General features: G+C 57.0%; 10 protein-coding genes across 10 annotated transcripts; 4 read left to right on the top strand and 6 right to left on the bottom strand.

The window, feature by feature from the left end:
• Positions 1-189: 189 nt before the first annotated feature.
• Positions 190-1,608, bottom strand: J7T54_007814 (uncharacterized protein; the record flags this gene model as incomplete). The annotated part of the gene is made up of 4 exons (XM_051510901.1): positions 190-531; positions 582-993; positions 1,044-1,529; positions 1,580-1,608. The coding sequence occupies 4 exons, from the start codon at positions 1,606-1,608 to the stop codon at positions 190-192; spliced, it is 1,269 nt and encodes a 422-aa protein (XP_051365577.1).
• A 1,219-nt stretch (positions 1,609-2,827) lies between these two features.
• Positions 2,828-3,319, top strand: J7T54_007813 (uncharacterized protein; the record flags this gene model as incomplete). Its single annotated transcript, XM_051510900.1, has 1 exon — positions 2,828-3,319. One exon carries the CDS (start codon positions 2,828-2,830, stop codon positions 3,317-3,319), a length of 492 nt encoding a protein of 163 aa, XP_051365576.1.
• A 347-nt stretch (positions 3,320-3,666) lies between these two features.
• On the bottom strand, positions 3,667-4,492 carry J7T54_007812 (Cytochrome c oxidase subunit-like protein; the record flags this gene model as incomplete). Its single annotated transcript, XM_051510899.1, has 4 exons — positions 3,667-3,837; positions 3,899-4,158; positions 4,227-4,322; positions 4,399-4,492. The coding sequence occupies 4 exons, from the start codon at positions 4,490-4,492 to the stop codon at positions 3,667-3,669; spliced, it is 621 nt and encodes a 206-aa protein (XP_051365575.1).
• A 447-nt stretch (positions 4,493-4,939) lies between these two features.
• Positions 4,940-6,043, bottom strand: J7T54_007811 (uncharacterized protein; the record flags this gene model as incomplete). The annotated part of the gene is made up of 1 exon (XM_051510898.1): positions 4,940-6,043. One exon carries the CDS (start codon positions 6,041-6,043, stop codon positions 4,940-4,942), a length of 1,104 nt encoding a protein of 367 aa, XP_051365574.1.
• Positions 6,044-7,122: 1,079 nt separating this feature from the next.
• On the top strand, positions 7,123-8,274 carry J7T54_007810 (Acyl-coenzyme A thioesterase-like protein; the record flags this gene model as incomplete). The annotated part of the gene is made up of 3 exons (XM_051510897.1): positions 7,123-7,425; positions 7,477-7,546; positions 7,640-8,274. The coding sequence occupies 3 exons, from the start codon at positions 7,123-7,125 to the stop codon at positions 8,272-8,274; spliced, it is 1,008 nt and encodes a 335-aa protein (XP_051365573.1).
• A 554-nt stretch (positions 8,275-8,828) lies between these two features.
• J7T54_007809 (alpha beta hydrolase fold protein) lies at positions 8,829-10,004 on the bottom strand (the record flags this gene model as incomplete). Its single annotated transcript, XM_051510896.1, has 1 exon — positions 8,829-10,004. One exon carries the CDS (start codon positions 10,002-10,004, stop codon positions 8,829-8,831), a length of 1,176 nt encoding a protein of 391 aa, XP_051365572.1.
• A 2,529-nt stretch (positions 10,005-12,533) lies between these two features.
• On the top strand, positions 12,534-14,521 carry J7T54_007808 (uncharacterized protein; the record flags this gene model as incomplete). Its single annotated transcript, XM_051510895.1, has 2 exons — positions 12,534-12,595; positions 12,853-14,521. 2 exons carry the CDS (start codon positions 12,534-12,536, stop codon positions 14,519-14,521), a joined length of 1,731 nt encoding a protein of 576 aa, XP_051365571.1.
• Positions 14,522-14,774: 253 nt separating this feature from the next.
• Positions 14,775-16,361, bottom strand: J7T54_007807 (uncharacterized protein; the record flags this gene model as incomplete). The annotated part of the gene is made up of 1 exon (XM_051510894.1): positions 14,775-16,361. The coding sequence occupies one exon, from the start codon at positions 16,359-16,361 to the stop codon at positions 14,775-14,777; it is 1,587 nt and encodes a 528-aa protein (XP_051365570.1).
• Positions 16,362-18,566: 2,205 nt separating this feature from the next.
• On the bottom strand, positions 18,567-20,100 carry J7T54_007806 (Ribosome assembly protein-like protein; the record flags this gene model as incomplete). Its single annotated transcript, XM_051510892.1, has 2 exons — positions 18,567-19,837; positions 19,899-20,100. The coding sequence occupies 2 exons, from the start codon at positions 20,098-20,100 to the stop codon at positions 18,567-18,569; spliced, it is 1,473 nt and encodes a 490-aa protein (XP_051365569.1).
• Positions 20,101-20,920: 820 nt separating this feature from the next.
• Positions 20,921-21,259, top strand: J7T54_007805 (uncharacterized protein; the record flags this gene model as incomplete). Its single annotated transcript, XM_051510891.1, has 1 exon — positions 20,921-21,259. The coding sequence occupies one exon, from the start codon at positions 20,921-20,923 to the stop codon at positions 21,257-21,259; it is 339 nt and encodes a 112-aa protein (XP_051365568.1).
• Positions 21,260-21,469: the final 210 nt, after the last annotated feature.

Genomic DNA, 21,469 nt, shown 5'->3' with positions numbered 1-21,469 from the left:
CTATGCCAAACTTTTCCAACTCTATGTGGTATAGCCTCATAAAAGGCAAATCAGCCAAAGTGAAAACGCCGGTCGCTGAAAGCCACCTATTGCCGCCGTAGTAATTCGAGTCACCCGTCTCTTGCAAAGCGTCCAACCAACCCCAGTTCTAATTACGTAGCCCCAAAGACAAACAATGTACAGAGATCATCATGGGTTGGCCCAGCCGCCCGCAACATCTACCCACTCTGCAAGGCATGAGCCGTCTTTGCCCTCTACATCAACAATGTCGGTATCGCACCGGCAGCGACACCCGACACCGTTTTCTCTCTCTTCGTCGTAATCGGCCCAGTACGCATCCTCTTCTTTGCGACGCTTCTCATCGGGGTCTGCCATTTCGAAATACGGTTCTCGGGGTAATTGTCCGTCGGGCGCATTTGCCGGACAGTGCTGGATTGTGGTGTGTCGGTAGCCAAAGTCACGGAAGTAATGGATGTCTTTCGGTGACAACAGGACACCGGCGGCCAGTGAATGAATGGGAGCATCTCCCCACTGCATCTGTTAGTAGCTGACTATGTTCAAGCAGCGGTCATGAAACTCACTCTCTCCATCCAGAAGCCCCCGCTGCGGTCCATCATCTCGAAAAAGTCGTTGTACTCCTTGCTGCGGAACCAGCTGAGACGCGCAATCTCAAAGTTGGACCAGAAGTGGCACATGTTGTACTTTTCGCCCTCCATCGCTTCGGGGTCGATCTTCTCATGTGAGTGCTTTCTGGAGTCTTTCTCCAGGATCTCTTCTGGGAGCGGAGGGTTCTTGTCACTTTTAACGTCCTCCAGTTCTTCCTCCGACGGAGGCTCCACAAACATCTCCCACATGCCTTGAGATTTGATGTTGTTGAGACGCTTGTACGCCGAAGCATATCGAAAGATGTTGGGAACCGTCTCGCGAAGCTCCTTGACGGCAATGGTGAAACCATAGGTCTTGTTCGCCTCAATCATTTTAAGGAACGGATCGCTGTGACGGGTTAGCAAAATCCGGAACCGCGCCCTGACCAAGAAACCTACTATGTGATGTCGCAGAAGTATGTAATCTCTGGCTCGACACGCCAGTACCACTCATACTTCTGTAGCAATGGGTGGTTGTAGAAAAAGCCGGAGTAGAAGCGACACATTGCGTGGTAGCTCTCTAGCCCTCCGTACATGACTGCTGCGTCGCCTTGCTTCGCAATGCCCTCCTTGGCCACCTTGGGGTCGATCCAGTCAGGAAACCCCCAAGTATGCGGTTCTACCACCCCGAATTCGACGTTTGAAGAAGCATATTTCGCCACCGTTTCCTTGAATGTCTCGTTGAATTCAACGTCATTGAGGAAAACGTACGGATAGTGGTACCATCGATTGAAGTGGCGCTCGACGGACTTGATCGACTGAATGACGCCGTCAAGCTCCTTGTTCCGCGCAAGGACGACGAACGCGGCATTTGCGCGAGGTTGCGAAGTGTCTGGTTCGAGGCAGCCCGTCGCAAAGACCTTGTCGTGCTTCTCGCTGATTTTCCTAGGGCGCGTAAGTGCCACCTCGCCTCGAAGAATCTCTCCTGCACTGACCTGATGGCTGGAGACGCCCCTGCAGGCATCAATGATTGCGATGAGGAGCCAGGATGCATCACGAAGAGCACCAGTATTAAGACCAGAACCAATGTTGGAAACACGATCATCACCCCCACCGGTACTGATACCGATGAATTCCCCCGTAATTTCAGGGGCTTCTTGAAAAAGTCTAGCTTTGACGACAGTGTCTTGCTCTTGCTTCTACTGCTCTTGTCGTCGTCTAATGATGGTAGCTGGATCGCGCGAGTCGACGCACCCCTGGCCCTCCTAACTGGCTCCATGGTGATGCGATCTGTCCTGCCACTCGGCAGGTGTAACTTCGTCGGCCAATTGTGCTTATTGTTTGTAGATGTGCGCCCGTCGCAGGCTGTGATCACTGTCGGCAAGCAAATGTTTCGCGCGATATTCTGCCGTCAGGAGCGTGGATTGCTCAGGATCGATATATTGGAAACAGATGAACTGTGGACGAATCAAATACCCTGGTCACCGTACGCTTGTCGTTATCGTTTCGGCTTCTTCGATCGGTCAGGCTGTCGATGTCTAGCCCTGTGCGAAGGTATGTAGGACGAGGTGTAAGTCGGAAGTGGGAAGAGTCAGGCAGCTTGTTTCAAATCGCCAAGCTATCAGAGTCCGCGACAGCTAATCGTGCGCTTTGGAGGGTTTAGTGGGAAAATGAGGACCGATCAGCGCAATCGACCCGTTTATCGAGGGTCAGGTACGTATGCCGGCTGGATGGCGGGATTGGGAGCAGGCCAATGGAGGTGGACCTGGCGAGTCGCGACTTGATGATGTGGAAGCTGGTGGAGCTGCCAGAGCGAAAAGGGGCAAAGAGATGTCTTCTAGGCGATTCTATTGGTCCGGCAGCTGAGATGTCTCGATAGTTACGACTGTATCGTAATCGTAGGTATCCTTAGTTGCGTGCTCTGTGTAGGGGATAAGACCTGTGCTGTTGCTTTTGATGTGCTACGAAATGCACCGAGTAGCAGCTGGTGGGTAAGGTAGTCGACGCCAAGGTTTGCACGCGTGCAGCTTGCCAGGTCTGGCAGACTCTGATCCCTAGAGATAGGACCCATTATTATAGTGTATTTACCAATGAGCGGTCCCGAAATGCTACTTCCACGAGGGACCCGGATTTCAAGCTTCAAGTTACAGACTGCCTGTTCCTTGGCCTCATGCGAGCATCTCATTTCACAAACAAGAGACTTGTCTGCACGCTGCAGGTCGGGCGCCTACTCTCAGCACGCCATGTCTCAAAAGATCACAGGCAAAACTTTATCGTACGACACGTCTTTACCACCATTCCTACAGGCCTTACGATCACAGAATGGCAGTAGTGACCAGCCTCAGACAACGGGTCAGAGACGCGCTGCGAAGAAGCGCTCGGAAAGCGAGGACGCCGAAGACGTTCCAGTCGTTGTCGATGAGGATGGCAATATTGTGACGGTTGAGGTTGATAAAGAAGGGCAGGTGAAGCCAGGGGAGGCGCTCAACCCAACGACTGTGCAAGGCGCTGAAAAGGATGGGGTGGAGGAATCAAAGACGGATGCTGAGACCGCCAAAGCTGCCATTAGAGGCCGGAAACGCAAGGTAGGCAGGCTCATCGGTGACGCTGGGAGCCCTGCGGAACAGGACGAGAAGGACGGGGCAAAGGACAAGGTCAAGCAAGATGAGGCGCCCAAAGCCAAGAAACCCAAGAAAGCACAAAAAATCAAGCTCAGCTTTGATGATGAAGATTGAGCGTGTGCCTACGCTTCACTGGCCTACACAAAGAGTGCCCTTCACACACACAGGATCAAGCATGGCAGTCGCCGCATATGACACCGGCTGTCGACGTCCTGGCTTCGGATCACCTGCGCACATCGTGACACAGGACTTGAAATCTACTTCAAGGTTTCAATGGGCGCCAGTCACGGCACGGGAAGACGCACGAGGAGAAGACGCTTCGACGTAGTTTTACGTTGGAATACAAAAGAAACGAGTCATCGTAATCTACAGCCCATCCGGCGGGGAATCGCTGTCCCTCTCCATGCTACTTCTTTGTTACACCCCCAATGAAAACTCCAGGTCCTCAACTAGCGATCCGCTTATCGGTAGCGGTACTCAGGCTTGATGTAGTCGGCAAAGGTCTTGGGCTCCTCAAGGGCAGGGTCGTGGTGGTCGTGGTGATGGTGGTGGTCGTCCTGGGGACCAACGAACTCCATCTTGTAGACGCTGCCGCACTCGGGGCAACGCTCGACGGGGCGGTCGCGGGTGACCTATACAGTCAGTCAGCTCTGCACCATCGTCCCATGGTCCTTTGCACAAAAAACAACATACACGCAGCCATGCGACACCGTGGGAGTCGGCCGGGAATCCGGTGCAACCGGCAAACTGCTCGTCGCCGGCAGACTTGATCATGATGGGGTCCTCCATCGTGCCGAGGCGGCTGGCGTCGAGTGGGCGCATGTCGAAAATGTCAACACCCTCCATCTTTCCGAGAATCTCGAGACGCTCGAGACCGGTAGCCTGCTCGAGATCGGTGGGGACAGTGCCGGGGGCAGCACCGGGACCGAAAAGGTCCTCCTCGCCCTTCACCTCTGTTCAATGCCTTTGTCAGCCCATGATCGGTCGAGTATCGCCCAACCATCCGAGGCGCGTCACGCACCATTGAAGACCTTATAGTGGCCAATCTTCTTCTCGGCAGTACCAGCAAGAGCAGCGGCCTGCTCGTTGGGGGTGGAAGGATTCTTGGGGGCCTCGCCTAAGTCATCCACCGTGTCAGCCCAATGTTCCCATTCCAAGCTCGGTTAACCAGGATTTTTTCGGAGTCGACGTACAGCGGACAATGGAGGTGGTGAAGCTGCGGGTGGCAAAGCGAGCGGCGACAGGAGCGCGGCGAGCCGCGACGGCGACAGTGCGCTGGAGGAACATCGTGGAGTCGGGTTCGGAGGGTCGGTAATGTGGTGATGCAGTTGGAGAGGGTGTTGTCGAGGGATTTGTGCAGATGGGCTCATCTGGCACGACGTTGGAGCGTGGATCCATCTTCGGAAGTCAATTGACCAATGAACGAACTTGTGTACAATCACGTGACTCGTAAGCTCCCGAGCTATGGGGCGTCATCAGGCCACATGAAGTATCACGGCTATTTGCGTGGACAGTTAGTCGCATCGAGAAATCTCAATGAATCAATTTCAGGGTATCATGCTTCATAATACAGCCTCAAGGTCCTGTCCGCCGACGCCTTCGTAGCAAATGCAACAGATGCTGCCAATATTTCGACCCTTTTCCCGCAACGCCATTCAGCCTGAGCTCACAACAAACATAGCAACTGTGATGCTGCAGGGACGGGAGAGTCGAATGATAGTCAAATGTATACAATCAGGACCCGCAAGGACCGCCGTTGGGTGCAGTATGGCCTTGAGTTTGACCACTGCGTTGCTGACGATACGCGTTGACTCCGCCGTAGGTCGACTGTTGTGCTAATCGAAGTCTCTTCTCCCTCCGCTCGAGCTCTTTCTCCCTTGCAGCCTGCTCGGCTTCCTCACGTAGCCTTTTGGCACGTTCATCCCGTGCCTTGCGCCCGCCGACGTTCATGTCGTAGGTTTGCTGGCTGCGGCGATTGATCTGGTCCTTGAAAGCAATGCGCTCCTGGCGTTCATTGATCTTCTTCTGGACCTGGTTTATGCCGTTGCTATAGTAAGGCTTCGATTCTTTGGTCCGACCAAAAGTCTTGCCTGATGGTTGCTTGAGCTGGTACGCAAAGGCTGTCATCATGCGCAGCATCTTGTCGTCGGAGCTGTGCTTGTCTATCATGTTTGTGATAACTCGCTTGGCAGACTTTCTCTGTTCATCCGGTAGCTTGTGCCGGCTTCGGCGGATAGCTGCCTGCCCAATCCTCCAGCGAAGGAAATCCCAAGGTTGCATGGTTAGCTCGCCGTGTTGATAGAGGATCTCCAGGTCGTACAGGCGAAGGGCAAGACTGTACATCGTCTCCTGCTCGCACAGACCATCGTCTGGGAGGTATCGCTTACTGATGACTTGGTTCGGGTGAGCGATTGTAGTAGGGCCGAACATTTTGCCAATCTTGTGTTGTTTTGAACAGTTGTCGGAGTGACGCTTGGCAGTATCAGCAATAAGCTTTCTCTGCCTCTTCTGCTCTGCAGTTATAGGCACGGCTTTCTTGGCTTCTACCAACCGGGCTGTCCACTCTGCCTTCAGCCGCTCCTCTTCTCCTTCACGGGCAATATAAGCGTCCAGTGATCTCCAGTGTCGATTCCAGTACGGAGAGTCTTCGCTGATTTTGTTGACCGGTACTCCTCGCATGCTCTCGGGATGGGTATACGTGTTGCCATCTTCGCTCACGCGAAACTCGACTGTCTCTGATAAGTACAGTCTCAATGCGTCGATGTCAAGATCGTCAGAGCCACGGTTAGCATTCGTTGTTTGATCGAGACCAACATCGGATTTAGACATGTCGACCATTGTCCATTTTAGGCCTTAGCTCCCAATAATGTAATACCGTTGTTCGTTTAGTAGTGGCTTGACTTGCTTGTAAGGCCGTCGGACATTGGTGCCGTAATCCGCTCCTATACGTTTAGAAACCACTGTAGAGCTTATTGTGATATTAGTACAAGGGCCTGGGTGCGAGACTATATGTTACTCACCGCGGTTTGCTGAATATAGCTCGGGTATTTCTACACGATTTGCTAGGTTTAGTTGTGAGCCGCGTGTGGTCGTAGTATCACGAGGGTAGGTACAAAGTCGTAATCAGGAGCCGGGGCGGCAAGGCGGGGGGAGGCGCGTTAGAAGAGCGTGTAGGATAGAAAGAAGTAAACAGTAAGAGGTCACGGTAAAGATTATCTACGTAAATAAATAACATCAGAAGGGGCCAGAACCTTGTTGGCGTGTTATCTACCGGTGAGTGACGTTAGCAGTCACACAATACCGTGACCGCCTAGCTGCGTACAACTATCAGACGATAGTTCTGTCCTACCCTACGCCCCACTTAGTCTCGCGAAACGATAACGACATGCGTTTAGTAAGATAAAAATCAATGAAGGGTTTACTTACGCGATTGTTTCGTTTTCTAGACATTGTGCCTGTTGCTTTATTAGCGTTTTCTAGCATGCTAACTTGAGAGCTCTGGCTGACCATGTAGAGACGACAGGCAGCTTCATTCAAATGCTGAGCACTCTCAAACACTCCCATTGCGCGACCTTGGTAATTGTGATGATGAGCCCACCTTACAGAGAGGCTAGGCTCATTATCACAATAATTGAGTTTCCATCCTCACGACCAAAACGAGGCATTCAATTGCAATTTCGCATCCATTTATGTTTGTTGCAAAATGTAGAAGCTGAGCGTCATTCTACCCCATGGGGCCAAATGCGCTCCACCATTCCGGCTAACGTACTAGCAGTGTTGGCAATGCCGAGGTCCAGCTGCTCCTCCTATTGAACCTCGCGTCTACCTATCAACATTAGTGTTCCTAGAACTGTCACTTTGAAAATTTCAGGAATCTAGACGTCAGGACTCAAGAGTCGCATGTTGCACGCGAGATAATGACAGACGAAGCTGACGACGACAAGACTTTTATCCGGCACTCCTTCCAGGAATGTATGCAGCTCACGCGGGTATCGAGCGCAAATAGCAAGGATGCACAGCGATACATGAGCCACCAGCAGCCCTGGAGGCCAGGACAGGACTTGGGATGGAGCATGAGCACGCAAAGGAGCCCAGAGCGCGCGAGGAAATTTGCTCCGGGCACGTACGGGGCTCATGTGTACGCCCAAGCATCGTACGCAGCTTCAAAGGCAATCAAGGACGACAAGTCTATACAGCACGCCAGTCAACTTGCCATTTCCGTGAGTCCCATTGTAGATCGAGCCGCCTACTTCTGAGCTGACCCAAATTAGTCCATACAAGGCGTCTTCTCCCGCCCAGGCCTCCAGGACAGACCGTTTATTTATGATGTGTCAAGTATCAGTACGGGACGGTCCTTTTCTACACAGCTTGTGGTTGCACGCCAGCCTTTCGAGCCATCTACGAAGCCTGAGGGTCCTTTCCCGCTTTCTGAAGCAGATCTCCCTCTCGATGAAGTGGCCTTCGCAAGCCTGACGACCTTCAAGAGGTCCACAGACACGCCGTCAGAGGTGCAAGAGCGGGACTCACCACAGGTTCGCTTCGCCGAGATTTTGCAGACGAGAGCGCCGGATGAGTGGGAGGCCTGTCCCCAAGCCGACATTGATCTCGTGCGCGAGACGTTCCCCATGAAGGGACATGGGTCCTTTCCCGTGTTGGACATGTACAAGGTCGACATGACGGGGTACAATGCCGGCAAGGATATTCCGGATCGACGGCAGCTGATGTTGTACCGCCTGCACAAGCCAGTCCCTGAAGAAGACATCAATGCACACATCCTTTGCCACGCGTACGAGTCAGATCGAAATGGGCTCATTATGCTTGGGAACCACCTCGGCTATGGATATAGCCTGGGTCCCGCGGCCACGCTGAGCTACAGCTTCTTCATTCACGTCAATGGCGACGAGGCGGTCATGAGAGGCGACGGATGGTGGGTTCAGGAGATGTGGTGGCCTCGGGTGAGTGCGGGACGTTGCATGCAGGAGACAAGATTATGGAGCCCTGAGGGGAAACACGTTGCCAGCGGATACCAGGACGGGATGGTCTTGCCTGCGAAGAAAAGCAAGATCTGACGAGTACATACTTATACATATATACATACACCGGATACCATGTCGCGGTGAAGCCTGAACCTCTGTCATGCGGGCCTCTACATACCCAGACCGCTCTGGAGGCCTTTTCAGGGACGTCGCTGGGGTGTCGTCATGCTGCCTAACTTGACGACCCTGCCTTGCGCCTGATCAAGTCCGCAGGAGGACAGAGCGCGCCGACAGTGCGGCATGTAATCAGCGACGAGATCGCAGGGCACCCATCCGACTGAGAGTGTCGTTGGAAGAAGACCACCGAGCTCTATGAAAAAAAAAAAAAAAAAAAGCCCATTAAGAAGCGTCCACGCAATAGACCACCAGCAGGGATGGACTCCTAGCGAAGAGTCCTGGTTTGTTCTTGCCCTGCTATTGCCGGGCGTTGATTTCCGGATATCTCCGGCGCACGCCTGCCCAGGACTGCGGCCAACTGCCCACGCAAGTAGAGCGTGCTGACTGATACATGTTGCATCCGCGAGGCAGGTTTCGGCATCTCAGGACGAGCAGATTTACCATGCTGACCTGACTAAGCGATGAGCAAATCACTCATCATCCGACGCGGGTTCAGACTCGTCTTGTGCACTGCTTTCTTCGTCTTCATGGTCGTCTATGGTAATGGTTTCGCGGGGTTGTTCAGAAGGCTGTGGCATGCCATTGGCAGGGGCGCTCTCTGGGACAGGAGGAGGAGGAGGAGGAGGTGGTGGTTCTGGGCCGGCAATATTCGCAAGAAAAGCCCACGCAGCACTCTGCAACGTGCCGCGGGCCGTGACATGCCCAGTGTCCTCGCAAATGACCAGCTGCGCGTGGGCGATGTCTTCCTTGAAACCGATGCCGGCCTCGACCGGATTCATTACGTTTGCTTTGTTTGCCATAGCCAACGTCGGCGTCCGGATCTGCCTGAGCCAGGACCTGAGGTCGTAGTAAGGCATGTTCATGGAGTACGCAAAGTTGTGCGTCTCATGGTGCAAGAGCCGGGGCGCGAGGGCGATGTGCGGCTTATAGATGTGTCTGATCTCTGACACAGCTGCGGCAAAGTCTTCCTCGTCTACGCAGAAGCCAGACCAGAGCCTGAGCTGGCGGTCGACGTCTGGTTTCGGGCCTTTGCCCTGGTACGTTAGGACGGTTTTGAGATTCCCCATGGAGGCGTGGACACCGTGGACCCAGGTATCGTGAAGGATGAGGGCAGAAAGGCGCCTGGAGTAAGCAATGGCGTATTGCAAGGCGATGCAGCCGCAATAGCCGTCGCCGACCAGTGTGAAATGAAGATAGTTGCCAGCCCAGCGACTCAACTCTTCAATGTCGACGAGCCAACGTTGGTGGGTGAAAGGGCCCATGTCATCACTGCGGCCGCCGGAGCCCCTGAGGTCATATATCAGTAGACGAAATCGCTTGGCTAAGAAGCCGAACTTCTTTTGGGATTCCTTCGTGTCTGATACGCCCGGTGAGTCTTGAACTACGATAGCCAAGGGCAAAGTAGGGTCGTCATTGATGATGGCAATGCGCAGACGCGCCTTATCACGGAGCTGCACGCAAGTATTGAGCACCTTGGAGATGAGATGTCGACTGCTGCTGTTGCCAACGGCCACCGACTTGGGTTCATCTTCACCAAGCCATTGTGGCAGGCGTGATATACGTACAAGGCCCCACGCGCGGATTTGGATCTCGAGACCACGTCTGCCAACGTGATGCCCAGTTCGTTGCTTGATTATGGGTTCCATGATTCTGTGTATTTCTCGGTTGGAGTGCCCAGCCTCATGCAGCCCAGGAATCTATTGGCGGAATGGCTGCAGAATGGTGCGGGAGAGCCTGGGTCGGTGGCCTAGGTTCCATTGCTGCAGGGCGCGCCGGAGAGTGCACGTTGCAATAGGCCGATTACCACGCGCCTCTAACAATTCATTGACAGCAGGAAGCAGTGTTCCTGGCGTGTGGAAGGCAGGGTCATGGCCAAAATCTCAGATTTGATTGACTCGAGGTCGGCCGAGGGCCGACCTGGGTTGGCCTTGCGCGGCATGGAAACGGACACAGCGGGAGGACACCAGTGGTCTGAACTGTTGGGCGACGGTTGTCGATGTTTGTTGCTGAGCCCACCAAAAGAGGGAGGACGGGTTGTGAGTTTTGCCCACTCCCCTCGCAGGTTTATGGGGCATAGGGGTACAGATTTGATGTGAGTGGACAGATGGATATACAGAGCTGCTAACAGAAGATCAATGTATTGTCGGCTAGGTCTGATAGTGGTGACTTGAAGGTGGAAATACACCAGGCTCCTCCGCGTCCCCTTTACTTCGTACACGTAGTACCTTCCCTCTGATGCCTTGGCCGTCCTGGATACCTGAAGAGCAGGTGCCAGCTGTCATATCTTTTGAGAGCTCCAGTCAACAACCGTGATGACATTGAACTTCAACAAGCTCTCGTCCTTGAGCACCTGAAATTGCCGGGACGGCTACTATGCAACCCACGCAGTTTGGCGTCATCAGCAGACCTCAGCGACGGCACTTGCGCTGCACGTAACCTTACTGAAGTCATCCGTCTGTCCATCACCAGCCAGGCTGCCACCTGGTCGGTCGGCCATCATCTATCTACTATCTGTACAGGCCAATCATCGCACGTCGCAGAAGTGTCAGAAAGTTCGATGGAACTATCGGTAGGCCCCACACGCAACATGGCAATCAGTTTGCTAGTTGCCTGTCTTGGTAGCTGCTCCTCGACATCTGCACGTGTGAGCTGCTTTGGGTTGCCTGTTGTGGCTGAGACAGAAGGTAAGTAGTCGCTCGTCGGTCGCCTATCTAATTATCTGCCTTTCTGAGCTCGACTCACCGCCAGCGATCGTCACCGATGGTCAGACGTTCGACAGTCCATCGACTAGTCGTTAGTCCAGGGCCGACATCCGCGCTTGTTGCTTGCTTGCCAACCCACGTTGCCAAGTTTCGGCGCGATCACTGGCGGGCACACTAGTGGCTCTGCGAACTGACAGGAGAGCCTTCCGGATGCTCATGTCCAAAATCGCCGTTAGGACTTGAGAACTTGCGAGAGTGTGAACTCATTGTGCTGACAGCGTCCTCCAGTTCCCCGAGAGGGTTGATCACCTAACTAATACGTACTGCAGGTAGGTTACGTACGTGTATCCGTACGGACTACAAGGACCTGGGATGCTCGAGTGGATTTTTTCCGCCACCCAAATTCGAGGCCGTGGTTTCATTGACGAGGAGGTGGGGAGCTCCAGACTTTGGCTGCGGCTGAAGCTGCATCCACCACTCAGCCTGGAAGATGATTTCTCGGAGCAAATTGGCAGGTGAGAAGCAGGAAGGACGGTAGCTCAAGCCCCAGTGCTTTGCGCTGCAAGCCTGGTCCCGGGCCGCTGCGCTGCAATTCCTCTCTCGGCCTGATTACTGACAGGGCTGCTAGCAGGCCAAAGGACGGATGGCATCAGCAAGTAAGCATTTCTACAACACACATGCACCACGGAAAAAAGACTGGTCGACCATGGATCCTCACTCGTCGCCGCGGCTATTTTTGCAGCCGTCTGCAACCAGCCAACCATGTGCCAGCCATGGCCACCACCAGGCCTTCAGACCCAGCACACTCTGCCGTCCCTGTCGCGCCTTCTCGATTAGGGCAGCACAGTCCCCAGGAAGCAGACCTCTTCCCAACGAAACGCGGGGCAGCTGGGTCCATGAGGAAGAGAGAGGGGCGGCGCGCGCAGTGAATTGATGCGCTAGCTCGCTTACGAGCCGTCAGGACCGCTGCCTCCGAGCCAAGGTCATTGCCCTTTGTGCCATGTGCCTATGATGATCATCGTGGGCCTGTCAGATCGGCGTGGCCATCCATCAAATGGCAGAGTGTCACTCTGCTGGTTGATACCGGTTCTTCAACGCTTAAAGGACCCCTCTTTTCCCCAGACCTGGCTCTTTTGGACTTCTACTCGCCTCGCTCTCGACTTCATCGCGCCTGCGATAATTAGCTTTCCTAGACTAACCGATGCCTCGGGAGTGTGGCCAAGCGAGCCCGGTCACAGTGTGACTGCGCCTACATGAGCGAATAGCGACCCAAGGACCGGGTCTCCAATAGTCTCGACATTGCGCTCCCGTCCTGGATCCTAGGTCCTAGACTTCTAGTAGGTCCTAGACCGGCCGGTCAGTCAGATTTGCGCATCGAACCCCTGTTTCCTTGGCTAGGAGCTGGAGCCAACTGGCAACAGTATCGAGTCTCCCCAGTCCCGCCCACCCGCCCAGCGCAGCAAGCTACGGGCAATGTGCACCCTGGACGTGAACATGGACATCGCCAATTTGGAAGACACCATCATGGAGATGGCGTGAGTGCCCCGCAGGTCCAAGAGGGCGGTCCCTGGCTGACGAGTCATAGAAACTCCTTGACGCGTCTCAATAGTAGTGAGGCCAGCCCGGCAAGCAACAATCAGGGACAAGCCACGCCGAGAACCGCCGCCCCCACGGGGCAGCAGCTGAGAGGTTCTTTTTCACACGACATCAGCCCGCTATCCACATTCTCGGCGACGACCACCACTACCAGCACCTCTTCAGTTTCTCGTTCATACTTTTCCTCACGTTATAGCTTCAGCCCTGCAGCCTCCCCAGACTTGGACACTCACCAGGCCGTCATTCCTTGGCCCACTCTCGAAGGCGAGGCCACTTATATCCGTCCCTCACAGGAATTCCTCGAACAGAGGCGCTCTGCCACGGCGCGGAACAGCGTTGCTCACCCAGGCCGGCGCCTCTCCATCGCCTCTTCGGCTCACACGCGATCATCGTCCTGTGCCTCCAGCACCACATCCCACATGTTGGGAACGAGCCCCTTCCCGGCTCCGCTCAAGCCTCTACCGCCTGTGCCGGCCTCGGTCAGGACGTCTCAGCGCACATCATCACAGCCGTCCTCATGTGACAAGTCGTCCCTCGACATGGACCGCCTCTCACATGCGTCGAGCACGACCTCGTCCAACCTGTCGAGAGCGTCCATGCAGTCCTTCAGCGTGCGACCGCCCGTCCCTCGCCGCCCGCCAGAGCACCTGCGCCCGTCTCTGCCATCGTCCCCAGACACCCGCAGGCTATATCCCCTCGAAATCGTCTACTGGAAACAGCTCGCTGGTGCCGAGAAGCGCAAGAGCGGCAAGACAAACATGGTGCACTATCTCGACATCTCCACCAAGGCTTCCACGGTGGCCACCAAGCATGGCAACAGCGTCATCAAGTTCTGGGAGGTCTCGTCGGGGGATCTGGTCTGCACCGTCAAGATCTCCGCCTACACCGAGGCGCACTGCAGGTCGCGTGACTACCTGATCCGCAGCCACCTCATCCTGTCCGAGACCAACCATCTCGCCGCCATGGCCACCCGCTTTGGCCGCACCATTGAAATCTGGGACTGGAAGACCAACAAGAGGCTCCAGGTCATTGACGACGTCGACCGGTGGGTGGCCGGTCGTTTCGAAACGCACGACGTTGGCTGGAGTCCGCTCGTGGCCTACCGCGGCAAGGACGCTCTGATCGACCTGTTTACGGCCACGCCGCAGAAGAAACCGTATGTCAAGGTCCGCACCATCGACGTTCGAAAGGCCGGTCTACCGTTCACGCCGCAGTACCCGGAGCTGGCACTGTCCTCCACCAGTCCACTGCTCGTCGCCGCCGCCGGACCCCGTCCGCCTCGAGCGGGCCACCCACCGCCCGACCGGGAAACGATGCTGGTGACGTGGGACATTACCGACTTTCGGGAGGTCTCGAATGCCCCCGACCGCGTCGTCAGACCGTGGCAGCACAAGGAGCTCGAGACAGCACTGCCGTGCAACCTGACAGCCTACGGGGACCTCATCCTATCCATCTGGATCCCCTCGGGCTATCGCACCGTGACAAAACACAACGCGAGGGGCGAGGTGGAGTACACGTTGGCGCCCACGCCGGTGCCATTCCGCTACGTCCTCGTGTGGGACCTGAGCGAGAACTCGACGCGCACGTACGGCATCCCCAACACCACGTCTTGCATCTCGCCCGACTGCCGCTTCGTGGCGTACAGCCAGGTGGCCGAGCGGCGGAGCAAGATCGCCATCCTGGACGCACAGTCGGGCGAGGAGGTGTGGAGTGCGGGCGGCGAGGGCAACCTCAAGTCGCTCGATCAGTTCGGTGACTTGTCCAAGGTGACGGATCTCGCCTTCTCCGCCGACGGGCGGTTCCTGGTGGTGGGCGAGGTCAACGGCAACACGAGCGTGTACGACGTACGGGAGTCGGCGCTGTAGTCTGGGTCCGTGTCACTGTGATATCGTGGAGTGCTGGTCAGGCGTTTTCGGCAGATACCTTTTTGTCATTTTTCTGGGGGGACCGAGTGTTCATGGCGTATCTTGCAGTTTGTGGGTATTATGCATCTCTCTGTATCTACATGGGTTTTCCTTCTGCATGTACATGTGCTTTCCCGAATATACATGTATTTCTTCCGAGATATCTCTCAGTGATGATCATTGCCGCATTTGACTTTTATATGTGTCTATCTATCTATATACGCCCGTAGTCCTTTTCCGTACTGTTGACAGAGGGGCTCGTACTCCCCGAGGGGTCTGGGTATCGCTGATCCCGATCCTTGCCGTGTTCCATCTCGACGACGACAGACGTGACCGTGTCCATCTGGATGGCGGCGGTGCCCCGAAGAGACTCCTGACTGACGCTCCGCGTGCCCGCCGGTCGACGGTCGCCCCGCGCCGTCCTCTCCGTGTCGGAGCCACCCCCCAGACGCTGCCATGACCACCAGCCGCCGGTGGTCTTGTCCTCGGCATGCCCGCCGGCGCCGGCGCCATGGGGTTTTCCGCCCTGGACCCAGACCATGTTGCCAAAGGAGCGCTGCTGGGCGGCCTGCATGAAGCGGAAAGTGGCGAGGCCCGTGTCGGCGCTGTCGACGTCGTGCTTGCTGGCAAAGACAATGACGTTGCGGGTGGTGCCAAAGAGCATGCAGTCAAACATGCCGTTGGAGGCAATCATGGCGCCGGCGAAGCACATGTAGCCGAGGGGCACGTCGGCGCCGGCCATGCTGGCGATGCGGCCGAGGGCGAGCGGGGCGGTGCAGAGGACGTAGATGACGGGGTAGATGAGGAAGGCCGGGTTGTGGGCGAGGTTGAGCTGGGACGAGGGGCGCTCGACGGTGCGGGTGCGGTCGGTGACGGCGGCGCCGTGGGCGCGCGCCTCCTCGCGGCGGATGTGGATGAATATTGTGGTGTAGAGGCCCGATGTGACGGCGATGGCGATGAAGATGAAGAGGTAGTGGGTGAGGAGGCGCATGTTGGAGTAGGCAATGTTCATCCAGCACCAGGCGCCGGCGCGGACAAAGAAGCCGCCGTAGTGGGCGCCGTTGGCGGTGGCGAGGACGGGGATGACGGAGATGGCGTAGACAAAGAGCCAGGTCGCGGCGATGACAATGTACAGCAGGCGGTGCGGCATCTTGTAGCGCCGGACGACGGAGAGGTAGGTGTGCACGGCGATGAGGGTGATGAAGCAGCTCGAGGCCAGGTCGCCCGTCGAGACAAAGAGGCCCTGGGTGAAGCAGGTGGGCGTGCCGACGCGGACCTCGTCGTACCGGAGCCACTCGGCGTTGAGGAAAAAGGCCACGCCCTGGTGCATGTCGGCCATGAGGAGGTTGAAGATGAGGATGAGGAACTGGTTGGGCGGCTGCCGCTTGGGGGCGGCGGCGGTGGTGGCCGCGGTCGTCCTGCGCCGCAGGGACTGCCGACGCTCCGCGTCGCCGTCGTCGTCGTTGCTGCTGCTCTTGCGATCCTTGTCCCCGGAGCTGCGCTCCCGTGTCTGCTGCGCGTCCCCCTCCCCGTCGGTGAAGATGGTGTCGATGCCCAGCGCAAAGTCGACCCTCCGCTGGAACGACTTGCCGTTCTGCTCACTGGCGACGACGTGGCCCTCGCCTCGTGGGCGGGGCCTCTTCACGTAGTGCCAGGTCAGCTTGTAGGTGAGGTAGAGGAACAGGACGCTCGACGAGAAGAAGGAGACAAAGGCCATTGTCGTGATGGCCGTGAGCCCCTGCTGTAGACTGGGGGTCAGGGCCAGCGACTGGCCTGACTCGGCCAGCTGCCCGTTGACCATGTTGTTGGCGGCTGTGATGGCGGTGGTGATGATGAAAGGATGTGGTGAACGGTGACAGGACCCTTCCTATCCTCAGCCGGAGACTCTCCGTTTCCGGATCCCGATGCTGACGCAAGTTACCCGACGCCGTGGATGGTCTATCTCGAAGCAGGGACGCAAGAGTGTGTGGTCGGTCACTTGGGATACTGCGTCTGTCGAATTACCTAGGCGAGAAGAGAGGGTTCGATCCTCATATTGGGGGTCGTCGAGTCTCGAGATCTGGTGGCGGCGCGCGCACGTGGCAGTCAGTGTGTCTTGCCAGACTTGGAGAATTGCTTAGGCAGTCCCAAGGTTAAAGAGGAAACGATCGCATGGCGCTAGTGAGTAATGATGAGAATGTCTACCGGGGCTGATTTGTCAAAATGTGCAGCGTCAGTGGTAAGCGAGTGGCACCATGTCCCGTTGAAGCTAGGCGCGTAGGCTGACCCCCTGACGCCCACTGCCCGTTATCGTGAGCTGCGAGTCATGGATGGGCCTGCGACCTACAGGGCGTCAAGATGATGATCCATCTTTCTCTTCCTTATAAGGCGATAGACACTTTGGTAGTCCACAGTCTCGCCGAGGTGGCCAACAAAAGAAACTCCCAAGAGGACACCAGGCAGAGAGAGAGTGAGGCAGGCAACGATGGAGCTTGCGGCATACTAAGGAACAGTACTATGCGTGAGCATTGGGACTGACTGCCCCCGACCAAGACGTCCGCGGCCGTCGGCAGACGAGTTTCAGCCCTCTCGTGTCTCGCCGACCAACAGGCACATACGTACGTACGGTACTCCGTAGGTAGGGTGACATTCCAGAGTTCTCTGTCTGAGGATTCTGTGCCTGTCTCGATGTGGAGTTTGGGAGGATTCGTGGCTGGCTTGGCGGCGCAGCAAGACGGATAGGCGATCGGCAACTGTCATGGAACGACTGAGCGAACGAATAGAATCGCCCGGGCCCCGATGCGTGAGATCTTTGTTTTTGATGCGTCTCGAGTCTCGACAAGTCCGCAGCCAGGGACGGATAAGGCGTCAGCCGACATGGACCAACAAGGGCCAATTGCCGGCGGGGCCATCTCGCGGCCTCGTAGGGCGTCGACTCTGTGATCACTCACTGATAGATCGCGGCTGACGTGCCGTCGTCAATCGCTCCAAGAACGGCCGGCCCTGGCCACGTCGACAATCCCCGGTGAAAGATTCGTATGTTGGAGACTTGGAGTTGGAGTTGGAGTCTGGATGGGCCGCTGCCAGGATTATGATCGTCCAGTGGGTCCAATCAAACGCGAGCCCCGGAGACATGGAGAGCAGACTGGAAACGGGCCCTCACCAGGGGTCCAGCACCTTATCTGCATTGAGTCAGTAATTCGCGCCAGGACTGGAGCTTTCGTACCTGTAGAGGAGCGGAGTGTCCGCCGGTGGAGTGTGATTGGCTCTAGTCCCTGTCCAGCCCACCGCGTAGTACGTACAGCTCCAGCACGGGCCCCCTGAGTGCCATGGACTTGCAAGATTTGGCTTTTCACATGATCACGAGAGGATGCAGGGCTGCGCCGGAGATACTCGGCGAGCTCGCACTCGTTCCCGTTTCCGTCGTGGCCTCGGCGTCAAACTCATCCGGATCTTCGCCTCCTGGCCCTCTAGCTCTCCGGGTGTGGCTTCGTGAGGCTCCCTCCTGACAAGCGCCGGCTGTCGCCCAGCAGGCTGACTCGTGGGAAAATAGGAGACTGGCCCAACGTGACTCCGATACTGCCACGTTCGCTTGCAAGGCGTGCCTGGAGTTGTTGGTACGTCCGCGTTGCGCTTGCGCCGCCATGAGATTGACTGCAATTGAGATAGATGAAGAGTAATGAATAAGTCACCCACCTCATTACGTGTACAGAGGTACGTAGCTAGCTAGCTCGTGCCATGCACACCCTCTCGTCAGATGACCATCTACGATCCATCATCTGCCAGGCACCATGCGTGCTCTCCCCTCCCACGTGCGCGCGTCAATGCAGTACGGCAGGGCTGAAGAGAAGCAGCGATATGATACATCACAGAGGCAGAGGTGGAGCTGTATCATGTACACGTAGGTATCCGTAGTACGCACGTTTTCAGCACGGGTGAGCAGTGGCTTCACTTTATCGCGTGGCAAGACTGGCCGCATCTGCATACATGGTCATTTCTTCGTTTGCGCCCATCTCCCCTCCCCTCCTCACACGCTGATCGTGCGGAACACGCTAAACTCCTCGCCCGTGGCGACGAGGCTGCCCGTGATCTGCGGGTGCCAGTGCACCTCCTTGACGTCCTTGAGGTAGTGCACAAATAGCAGCTGGGGCGGGACGTCGGTGGGGACACCAGCGCCGCCCTTGGCCTCCTCGTCGTCCAGCTCGACGGCCAGGTCCCACAGGGTGACGGTGTTGTCCCCCGCGGCGACGGCGACGATGGAGTCGTCGGTCGGGTGCCACTCGACGCTGGTGACCTGCTCCTTGTGGTAGTCAAAGCTGGCGAGCGGCTGCGGGCTGTCGCTGCTCGTCTTCCACTGGCGCAGGTCCCAGACGGCCCAGGTGCCGTCGTCGGCGCCCGTGGCGAGCAGGTGCGACGTCTGCCGCGACCAGGACATGACGTTGACGTCGTGCTGCGAGACCTGCATGGTGATGGCCGGCTTGCGCGCCTTGGAGCGAACGTCCCAGACGCGGACGGTGCCGTCGCTCGAGGCCGAGGCGAAGACGCTCGCCTCCGACGGCGACCACTGCAGCTCCTCGACGCTGCCCGTGTGGCCCTGGAAGGGCCGGTTGTCCGTCTGGAAACCCCCGCCGTCGGAGCGCGACGTCACGTAGATGAGGCCGTCGTTGTCGCCCGTCAGCAGCTTGCCCGGCACCGTGGACGACCAGTCGACGGCGTAGCCCTCGGCCTTGTGGGCGCGGATCGTCGAGAGGGGCTTGTTCTGCTGCGCGGTCACGGTCGACCCGGGCGTGTCGAACGAGTCGAGGTGGGGCGTAATGTCGTGGATGTAGACGTCGCTCGACTCGGACATGGTGGCCGTCAGGGTCGTGCCCGGCCGGCCGGCCTCCTGGCTGGGCAGCTGCGTCGCGCGCACCCGGTTCGTGGTCGACTTGAGGGGGATGGTCTTGCTCTCGAGGATGGGGTCGGCGTCCTCGTCGTCGTCGTCGTCCTCGTCGTCGCTCGACTCGTCCCCGTCGCCCTTGTTCATCCGACTCAGCCCGCTGAACTTCATGACCATGAGCTGGTTCTCGCCCGTGCGCGCCGTCTCGGCCTGCGTGCCCGCCACGGTGTACATGGTGGCCGGGTAGGTCTTGCGGTTGTCGCCCAGGCCGTCCTTGAGCACGTCGAACGACAGGCAGGGCCAGGGCGTGCTGAGGCTGTGGAACATTTCGTACGTGGTCGGGTCGGGCGCGAGCGTCTGGCCGGCCTCGAGCTTGTTGCGGCCGACGATGAAGGTGCCCTGGTCTACCTCCATGGCATCTAAAGGGGGGGTGGAGTGGTTAGTGAGTGACAGAATGAATGTCAGTCAGTCTCGACGTACCCTTCTCCTCGGCCTCGCGCTCTACATCTGGGCGGCCGTCGACGCCGGCCTCGAGGATCTCGTCCTCGCTCTCGAATTCGTCCTCAAACTCGTCCTCGAACTCGCCCATGTCCTTGGTCGCATCGTCCACGTCCATCTTCTCCGGCCTGTCGCGGTCCTTGAGGGGGCCATCTCCGGCTGCGTCTGCGGTTCTTTTGGACATGTTCTCCGGGTCTTGATCCGTCTGGAAGTCGCTGTACTATCTACACAAATGTGGCTCTTTTGCGACAGAATGGTGGTGGTCGACTTCTTAGTTGTTGCGACCACCACCACCAGGCGAGCCCAAAGTGACGACCCCTCCAAAACTTTTTTTCCCCAATGTGTCCCCGCCCGCCCGCCACCGATAAGCGATAAGGATGGACTGTATGTACCTCACTCGCTGTGAATCAGACATGCCGCCGCTGGAGCGAAATGTTCGCCTGGGTCGGCATTTTCTGAGCGCTCATGATATGACGGACATGATACACGCATCGGAGTACCAGATAGACCACTTGGGTTATACCACCAGGGCGGTAGAATCGATGCTGACAGACATGTGCTTCTCCATGCTTCGAGGGCCCAGCAGTCTAGTCTGGCGCTCAACAGTCGTGGTATCCAGAAGCCTTAGTGATTGTGATGAAGGCAACCCGCGATTCCAACGCACAAGCAATTGGTCATGCTGCGCCAAATATGAATCCGTACGCAGGGCCAGTGGTCGAGCCGAAGCACGTCAGCCCGCCAGCCGCTCTTTTGTCAGCAGACGACGCACCGTCCCGCCGTCCGCCCGCCCCCCACCAACAACAACCATAGGTACTTATTAAACCCACCTGCCCCTCGTCGCGAACGCGATCTTCACGACACATCCAAAAGATTGGCACTCAAACAAGAAGAGAAGACCTCCCACCAGCAAAGATCCCAAAGAAACAAAGAAACAAAGAAACGAAGAAAGGAAGAAACAAACAAACAAACAAACAAACAAAGAAAAAAGAAAAAAGACCGCCGCCATGTCCGTCCAAGACATCACCTCCAAGGCCGAGTTCGACCAGCTCCTCAAGGCCAGCCCCTACGTCGCCCTCCAGGCCACAGCCACCTGGTGCGGGCCCTGCAAGGCCATCTCGCCCATCTACAACAAGCTCGCCGAGTCCAACAAGGACGCCGCCGCCGCCAAGTTTGTCCGCTTCGACATTGACGCCGACTCGGACCTCACACAGGAGCTCGGCATCCGCTCCGTGCCCGCCTTCTTCTTCTTCGAGAACGGCGAGAAGGCGGACAGCGTCGTCGGCGCGAACCCGCCCGCCCTGCAAAAGGCTGTTGGTGCGCTTGTCGAAAAGGCCAGCGCATGAGGGGGCGCGTCGAAGATCGGACCGGGCACACATGCGCGAGGGCCTCGTCGTGGGATAGAGATGGCGGGCGAGCGTCACATGAAGGGGAAGGGAGTAAAACATGGAGAGCAGGTCACTTTTTGCCATGCATGAGAAATGAAAGAAATGAACATCAGCTTATCCCACCGGGTTACCTCTTCCCTTCAACAAATGCTCCTACCAGGGGCCAAA

Source organism: Emericellopsis cladophorae, assembly GCF_022114955.1.
Source record: "Emericellopsis cladophorae strain MUM 19.33 chromosome Unknown NODE_3_length_1261782_cov_116_963312, whole genome shotgun sequence".
NCBI classification, from domain to species: domain Eukaryota; kingdom Fungi; phylum Ascomycota; class Sordariomycetes; order Hypocreales; family Bionectriaceae; genus Emericellopsis; species Emericellopsis cladophorae.
The sequence above is the reverse complement of the archived record's forward strand: the minus strand, read 5'-3'. Positions and strand labels throughout refer to the sequence as shown.